The sequence below is a fragment of the Pyxicephalus adspersus genome, chromosome 2 (genome assembly GCF_032062135.1).
Source record: "Pyxicephalus adspersus chromosome 2, UCB_Pads_2.0, whole genome shotgun sequence".
NCBI lineage: Eukaryota > Metazoa > Chordata > Amphibia > Anura > Pyxicephalidae > Pyxicephalus > Pyxicephalus adspersus.
This window is the reverse complement of record NC_092859.1, coordinates 21,800,602-21,809,529: the sequence shown is the minus strand read 5'-3', so window position 1 is coordinate 21,809,529 and position 8,928 is coordinate 21,800,602. Positions and strand designations below refer to the sequence as shown.

The 8,928-nt window shown below is 44.5% G+C and overlaps 1 protein-coding gene across 5 annotated transcripts in view; it reads right to left on the bottom strand.

Moving 5' to 3' along the window:
• The window catches only part of PDE3A (phosphodiesterase 3A), a 113,506-nt gene that overhangs the window by 25,646 nt on the left and 78,932 nt on the right, over positions 1 to 8,928 (bottom strand). The window contains exon 1 of one of the 5 annotated variants that reach the window (XM_072399896.1): positions 6,450 to 6,647. The exons of 3 other annotated variants lie outside the window; for them this stretch is intronic. In XM_072399896.1, the coding sequence (XP_072255997.1) occupies positions 6,450 to 6,539 (90 nt within the window). In that variant the 5' untranslated portion in view covers positions 6,540 to 6,647. Of the gene's footprint in view, positions 1 to 3,867; positions 4,125 to 6,449; positions 6,648 to 8,928 lie in introns of those variants that run through there. One more of the 5 variants, XM_072399897.1, reaches the window with a different exon arrangement.

The following is an 8,928-nucleotide window of genomic DNA, read 5'->3' as shown; positions in this document are numbered from 1 at the left end:
CACAGAAGGCACATGGAAAAAACATAGATAGGCCACTAAAGGAAAATAGATAAGACATGGATAGGACACAGAAAGTACATGGATAAGACATGGATAGTTACATAGTTACATAGTAGGTTAAGTTGAAAAAAGATATAAGTCCATCAAGTTCAACCACTGGGGAAATAAACATATCCCATATATAAAACCCTATAGACATAGTTGGTCCAGAGGAAGGCAAAAAAACCCTGGGTTTAGGACATAGAAGACACATAGAAAAGTCATGGATAGGACACAAAAGGCACACATGGATAAGATGTGAACAGGTCACAGATAGGATAAAGACAATACAGAACATGGACATGACACAGATAAGAAAGCACATGGATAATTCATAGACAGGATACATATAGAACATGGGCTGGATACAGAAATGACATGGATAGGACACAGACAGAACACATAAGTCACATGAATAAGACATAGACAGGACCCAAATAGGACATGGACAGGATACACATAGGAAGACATGTATTGGACATAGAAAAGACACAGAAAGTACATGGATAGAAGATGGACTGGGCACGGAAAGGACATTGATAGAACATAGAATAGAAGGAGCATGGATAAGACATAGACATGACATAGATAATACAATCAGAACACTAACAGGGCATGGCACATATGGGATGGGAATGGGGAATGGATAAGACATGGGTGGGACATGAGAGGCAGAAGGCATACAAATAGGTCAACAGAGCACAGATAGGACGCATAAGACAATACACAGGTAGAACATGGACCTGACACAGATAAGAAGTCACACAGGTAAAAAATGGACAGGAACCATATGGGGCTAGAACAGGACACAAAAGGCACATAAATAAGACATACACAGGACCCTAATAGGACATGGACACGATACACACAGAAGGAACACAGATATGATATGGATAGGGCACAGAAAGAACACGGATAGGACATAAAAGGAGCATGGATAGAACATAGAAGGAACATTGATAAGACATGGACAGGACACAGGAAAAAAGGAACATGCATAAGACACAGAAGGGACATGGATAGAACATAGAAGGGACATGGATAGAACATAGAAGGAACATTGATAAGACATGGACAGGACACAGAGGGAACATGGATAGAACATAGAAGGGACATTGATAAGACATGGACAGGACATGGATCAAACAGGGAAATGGGCCTGGGAAGGATTATAGCAAAGTAAATAAGTACCCGACCAGCTGGTCCGCCTTATAGCATTCTTCCAGCAGTGATCGCTTTGTGAATAAACACGCTCTCCACCATCACTGGTAATACCACCACCAGAACCAGATATGATTAATGATTCCTGGAGCGGTCACCCTTTGGTCCCAGGATTGCAGAGCCTCACAGCGGAGTGCTCCCATCGCCCGTCCCTGATAGAAGTGACAATTGTGGGAACGTGCTGATCAGACAGTGACGGGACATCAAACACTGCGCACAGAACTGGACCGCCTGACGTGATTTGTGCCCGTCACCTGCTTCCTCTTTTTCTGCTCAGATACTGACATGTTTATCACAATTTATATTTTATAGACTCATTTATGAATCTCTGGTGAGAGGGAAGTTCAGGGCGGACAGTAAATTCTGAACGAGAGGTGAATGTCCATGGGGGACACCCAACCTGCGATGGCCCTGTATGTACTCTACAGGATATTCCATGCAAACCCAACACTGTATTTTTATCTCATGACGCTTACATTTTGTTGTGCTGCAAACTGTAGATTGCTATGAAGAGTCTACATGTGTCAGACAGTGCAACTAGCACCACGCTGAACACCTGCTGACAGAACTCTGATCCACATCCAATAATGATACAATACAACAATGTAACACAAAACTCCTCATTCAGTAATGATACAATACAGGAGTAAATCCTGCTACACATACACAATAATCACAACTGTGATTGGTGGTGGAGGCGCCAAATATTCCTATTGAGCTTAGTAGTTAATTATGCTGACCCTGGATGATACCTGAATAAAGATGGTACTGACCTGGAAAAGAGGGGTACTGTGATCTCTGTGAGAGGTGATAAATTATCATTAATATTATTAAACAGGATTTATATAGCACCAACATATTACGCAGCGCTGTACATTAAATACCTGGAAGTGTATGCTAGATATAATATGGAATTATAACATTAACTTTATTTATTAACAATAACACGAAAATCACCAAAACTTCTGCAGGAATCTGAAATCGACACCGGCTTCTTCCTGCGCTCAGCTGCTGTACAGTGTGTAAAATAACATGGCGCTGCACACAATAGTGAAAGCAGCCAATCGGTAATACAGCCAGCCTGCGCCTGGGGGTCAGCTGGTCTATGGCGGCCAATCCTGCCAAGCCCCCTTACCATGTATCCATACGTGAATGGGATTCTCATTTATTGCATGCAGACCGCAAGATCCCTATTGTGAGATCCCTATTCCGGGGAAAATGGTCACAATAATTTTTTAATTTGTGCAGTGTTTGTGTGTTGTAGATTTGCGATTCTTCTCGTTTTTTGTGTTGTAGACCATAGATCTCATTGTAACTTTTATATTTTTGGTAGCTGCGTACTGTCATGGTGACCACTTACCAGTCCATGTGCAATGATCAACAATGCTGCTGAGACAAAACCTATTACAGGATAAGCCAAACCCATGAGCTCCTCTTCTTTCTGATTCCTACAGCCACTCCTTGCTTTATCAGTGTCACTTTACCCCACTCCTCCCTCTTTCTTCTTCTCTCCTATTAGCCAATAAAGGCACTTCAAGTGTCAGCCTGATCTGAAACTTCAGCTTGTGTGCAGGAGATGCCAGGAATGACATATCAGGAATGTAGCCAATCACATATGATGTCGTCTGCTCCTAGCTAATACAATTTATATCACATTTCCAGAATCTCATTGTGTATTTGGTATCTCTGACAACCCGAAATGCTGAGAACAGAATCTTTCCCATTGGCTGTGATTAAACAAGGTTGCTACGGTATATGTCAGCGATATTAGGACCCAGAAAGTGCCAGTAAAGAATCTAACCTGAATTGGCGAATCCTTCCAAGAACATTATTATCAGATGAGACAATCATCAATCTCACTTCATCAGGTACTGCCTAAAAGGTCTATCAGATCTATGAGCCAGATGCGGAGATTTGCGGACAGATAATTGTCCCTGAATGAGGACTGCGTATTGATCAGGTGACTCCTCCTCTCCATGGAAAAAACACATCACATTGTCAGTTAGATTATTTTTTTATATTACTATCAGTCATTTAAATCTGCGGCTGATATAAAATAATCTTCCTGTTATTCCTGCACTTCCTGTTATATAGTGACAACACTTATGAGTGTTTCTCAATTGTTCTCCTGCGTTGTCACCCCTGGGGCCCCTGCCAGGTCAGGTAAAAAGTAACCAACGGCTTCCCGACTCGTCCAGTTCTATTTAATTATACTTAATATTAAAAAAATTAAAGTTTTGGCATACACCCTGAGTTTGGGCAGACATGTGATTGGACGGTGGGGTGATAGGGGTGTGGCCTTGGCCTCATGAAATTGAACTCCTTTGTATAGTAACTGATATAGCAGGCAGATCGCAGCCATAGCAGAGGAGACAAACAACAAAAATTTGGAGCAAAAGTTCCAAGGACCACCCTAAGTCTTCCTCAATACCATATATAGAAGCCACGCCAGCTGCAAGCCTGATTTCAGCTTTCAGCTGGTGTAAGACAACTCAGCAGAAAAACTGATTTACCTACAGACGGGCAGATCTGTGCTGTGGATTGTAGGGAGATGGATCAGAATTCCAGCCGTCATAGCGATGAGTCATGTGACCTCATTCTGCCTACCTGTTTATTATTCCTGCCAGCAGTGGGGCGCCGGATGGCCATATAAAATGCGCCGTTCAGGGACCGCAGCCGCTTCGCCATCACTCCGGGTCACATCACTGATTACATTCGCTTGACGTCACCGACACTCCAATCTGGGTCATCGCCGTTCGTTATCGAAACTGTCCGCTCTCTGGGGAAATCCCCAATTTTACCGTCCACTGTAACCCCATCATTGCCAGAAGCCCCGGGGCCCCTGTAGGTCACAGGGCCAGCTGAACATCCTGAATCCAGGGGTTAATGTAATCTCACACAAATCCCGCTCTTCATCCCTAAGATTCACAAGCAGCTTAGGCTCCATTACCCACAATGCACCAAAGCGGCCCAGTGGAGCTCCAGACCCCTCGGTATGGGCAAATACATCAATAAAATAAGTACGAGGCAGAAGATTGTATAAAGCCCAGCCAATCTGTCTGTATACTAGCTTGGTGCACACTCGCTGAAAGCTGAAATCAGGTGTAGCTGTAGGCTGGGAGAGAGAAGCAGAAGTACAAAGGTGGGCGTGTCAGCAATGTATGATGTCACTGGGGTGCAATGTCACTGGAGTGCGATGTCACAGGGGTGCAATGTCAACTGGATGTGATGTCACAGGGGTGTGATGACACTGGGGTGTGATGACACTGGGCTGTGATGTCACCGGGCTGTGATGTCACTGGGGTGTGATGTCACTGGGGTGTGATGACACTGGGCTGTGATGGGGCTGTGATGTCACTGGGGTGTGATGTCACTGGGGTGTGATGACACTGGGCTGTGATGTCACCGGGCTGTGATGTCACTGGGGTGTGATGTCACCGGGCTGTGATGTCACAGGGGTGCGATGTCACTAGGGTGCGATGTCACCAGGCTGTGATGCCACTGGGGTGTGATGTCACTGGGGTGTGATGTCACCGGGCTGTGATGTCACCAGGCTGTGATGTCACTGGGGTGTGATGTCACCGGGCTGTGATGTCACTGGGGTGTGATGTCACAGGGGTGCGATGTCACTAGGGTGCGATGTCACCAGGCTGTGATGTCACTGGGGTGTGATGTCACCGGGCTGTGATGTCACCAGGCTGTGATGTCATTGGGGTGTAAAATCACCGGGGTGTGATGTCACAGGGGTGTGATGTCACAGGGGTGCGATGTCACCGTGCTGTGATGTCACTGGAGTGTGATGTCACCAGGGTGTGATGTCACCGGGCTGTAATGTCACTGGGGTGTAAAATCACCGGGGTGTTTTGTCACCAGTCATCTGAACAGAAGGTTTACCCCAGAGTGGGAAAACGGGTGTCCAGAGATCCTTAGGAGCCTCTAAAAGCAGCGTGGTCCCTCCAATCAGACTATAGCTGGTGGAAATCAGAATTCTCTGACACGGTGACACAATTTACAATTATTTACCATTCCCTCAGCCCCTATACAGCACATTTAGGTGAGATGCTAGCCAATAGCTTCATGCCATTGGTCAATATTGTAATAATCAACCCCCTCCCCCCCTCCCCCCACACACACACACACCATGCTGGACTTCCAAAAGAAAACCACATTACAAGAAATAAAGTGGGACCACCGGACCAGAGGGAGGGAGGAGGACCATGGTACCAAAGGATTAAAGGAGGACCACACTGTATGGGGAGCATATTATAAGGGTTAAGATGGGGTCACCATCAGAGATAAATATAAAGGGACAGAACCACCATAGAATAAAAGTAGTACCCCACTTATAGAGGATGAAAGAAGGTCGGCACTGCAGAAGGGTTAGGGTACCCACTATACTAGAGGAATAAATCAGGAATGAAGTAGCAGGGGATTAAAGCAGGACTCCAAAAGAAAAAATTAGCACTTTACTAGAAGGGGTAGGACTGGACTCCCATTGGATTGAAGTAGGTAGATAAGAAGTAGATGGTTAAAGCAGAACCCCGCTGTCAGTGCCCCTATGATATCCTATGATGACTCCACATATCCAGCTCATGAGACCCCCTGTAGGTGGAATGCGGTAATTTCTCCAGCAGACAATCAATGCAGAGCTGGGATTCCCTTATTGATAAAACACACAGTGATATCCTGGGCTGTAACATGGATCCACCTGGAAAGCATTCGTCCCATTGGATATAAAATGCCCCCCTGAGGGGTATTCTGACACCACAGATTTAAGTCATTCACATACAACTCGGTAAAACCACATGGAAGCTGTAACACGCTGATCTCCTTTCTAAAGTTATTTCCAATCTATATAAATCAATGAATTGCTGGTGCTGAGAATTGAGTCATGACAGCAAAGAGGCTGCAGAAGATCAGCACCACCCAGATGCAACAAAATTTTAAATGTTTGCATTTGCTGAAATTAAATGAATTCTACCAAAATTGCCCTGTGACCACAACCCTGCAGTGAATATTTCCCACCCTGTACACATTCACTTGTTACATTGTATTATAATATTGTTACATGGTTATTTTATAAATCCTCATCCAGGGAAATTGTAGAGCAATAATTGTCCATAGAAGTAATCTCATATCATAAAACTCTTAGAACCCCCCATTCACCACCACCAGGCTTCACGTTCTACCTGATCCACAAACGGGAAAGTTTCCCTCCTCCGTTTCAGGTGTCTCGGGCTCCTCCAGCTCATCCTGAACAACGCTGGCGCAGGATTCATGGATTATTTCCACAGGGACGCCTTCCAGGTCAGCTGCGATTTTTCCACCGCCGGCTTCCAGATGTAACGAGGAGCAGAGCCGGCGCACGGACTAGCGCCAGCCGATCTCCGCTGATTCAGCCGCAGCTCCAAGTAGGTGGACAGCACAGGAAGTATTTAATCTTAAAATAACAGTTGCTTAGGAACGGGAGGGTAAAGTGCACCGCTCGGTCCTGAAGAGCAGCAGACGCCCTCCTCTCCCTCCCAATTAGAAGAAACGCATCGCCATCCGCCGCCAGACACCCCTGGAGGAGCCGACGCCACTTCTCCTCCCTGGTGCGCTGATTGGAGCGCGCTGACCGCCAGCACCAACCAACGGCCAATAATTTAATACGGATGCAATTAAAAGTTTATGAGATGTCATATTTCACAATACGATTCCCTCTGATAGCAGAAAGAAAAAAAAATCATATTGAAGATTTATATTTAAAAGGAAGAAAGAATATATCACTCATTTCCTGTTTTGGTGACAACACTCCCTGTATTGTATCTATAGAGGAGCAGAGTTGTCACCTAGAGCAGCACAATGACCAATCCCCTCCTTTATAATACACAGCGACGGATTTTAGAGTTAGATATCCCTATTTAATGTACAGCGCTGTGTAATATGTTGGCGCTATATATATCCTGTTTTTTAATTATATTAATAATAATATTGATTCTTTTTATGTACAGGTCACTTATTCAATATCAGATCTGTATCACCACGCTTCTATACCGATCAATCATCAATGTTCTGATCAATAAAAACTTTTTTTGGGCTGATCATTCAATCACATAAGGGCCTATTTATAAAGAAGGGAATCTCAAATTCACTGATACATTCCCTGGTGAAGAATCTCCCAGATCCATGTATTTTAATGGCAGCAATTGCATTCACAGGGATGTTTCTGTGAATGTCAGATTCACTACTTATAAAAAAAGACCCCACAGCATTGGGATACATCACAGGCAGGAAGTTATCAGCTCATAAATTACTGGCAGGATTAACAAAGCTTTAATGTCACCAATGATGAGCAGGATCAATCACTATAAAGATAGAGCCAGGAGAATGAAAACGGATTTCTCATCTTTTATATTCTGATTGGATGAAAGTTTTAGGATTGAAGTAAAAATAGTGGGCAGTGGGTGAATGTCATTTTAAATGAATCTCGATTTTCAGAACCAAAACATGTAGATTTATTCTCACTGTTCTGTTACTGCCCTATATATGAAAGTTGTGATTCACTGAAAGGCATCAGAATCACCCAGGTCTGTGTATGGGTGGCTGTGCAGATCTCTCCCCATCAGATCTCTGTCATCTATAGGGATCACCAGTGGCCATGCAAGGAACAGGAGCGAGGAAATCTTCCAATGGGGACACCTGGTCTAGTGACAACTACTAGATTGTAAGCTCTTCGGGGCAGGATCCTCTCCTCCTCCTGTGTCACTATCTGTATTTGTCTGTCATTTGCAACCCCTATTTATTGTACAGCGCTGCGTAATATGTTGGCACTATATAAATACTGTTTATTATTATTATTTCTATTATTAATAATAACTGCCATTAATGATCTGAAAGAGAAGAAGTAGGGGAGCTGGAAGTGTCCTGCCCTGTCCTACCTATTGGTAAAATAGTTGTTGGTTGTTAGCGATCGGTCAGTTTGTGACACGGCACAGCAGATTGTTAAATAACATTGTGGACACCTGTACTGACCCAAGATAATCCAAGGTAATGAAGCAGGGGCCCCAAATGCACAGCATTCTTGCTTTGTACATGTCCTGCCATTTTGTCATTTGGGGCCCTGGAGAAGGTGTGGGCCCTTGGCAATAGCCCATTTTGCCCTTCCCTAATCCCGGCCCTGCTCTCACTGATGGTGGATGTTCTTCCTAATTAAATCCAACACATCAGCTCAGGTAAAGTGGACCTGTCATCAAATTATTATTTATGCTCAGTAATGTGTTAGTGTAATGGTTTTGGGTATCCACATACTCCAGAAGGACGGCACCATATTCTTAGTTCAGCCATCTCATACAGCTTCTCAGATTTCGGTATAATAACTGGGGGGGGGGGATAGGACTGAGTAAATGCTTCCTCCTGCTTGCAGCAGACTGATGACATCATCTCAGCCTCGGCAAAGACACTGATCAGAGCCTGAGCATGGCTGAAAGAGAGAAGAGAGAGAAAGAGAAGAGAGAGAGAGAGAGAGAGAGAGAGGGGGAGAGAAGAGAGAGAGGGAGAGAGAGAAGGGAGAGAGGAGAGAGAAAAGAGAGGAGAGAGAGAGAGAGAAGAGACAGAGAGGAGAGAAAGGAGAAAGAGAGAAGGAGACAGAGAAGAGAGAGAGAGAAAGAGAAGAGATAGAGGAGAGAG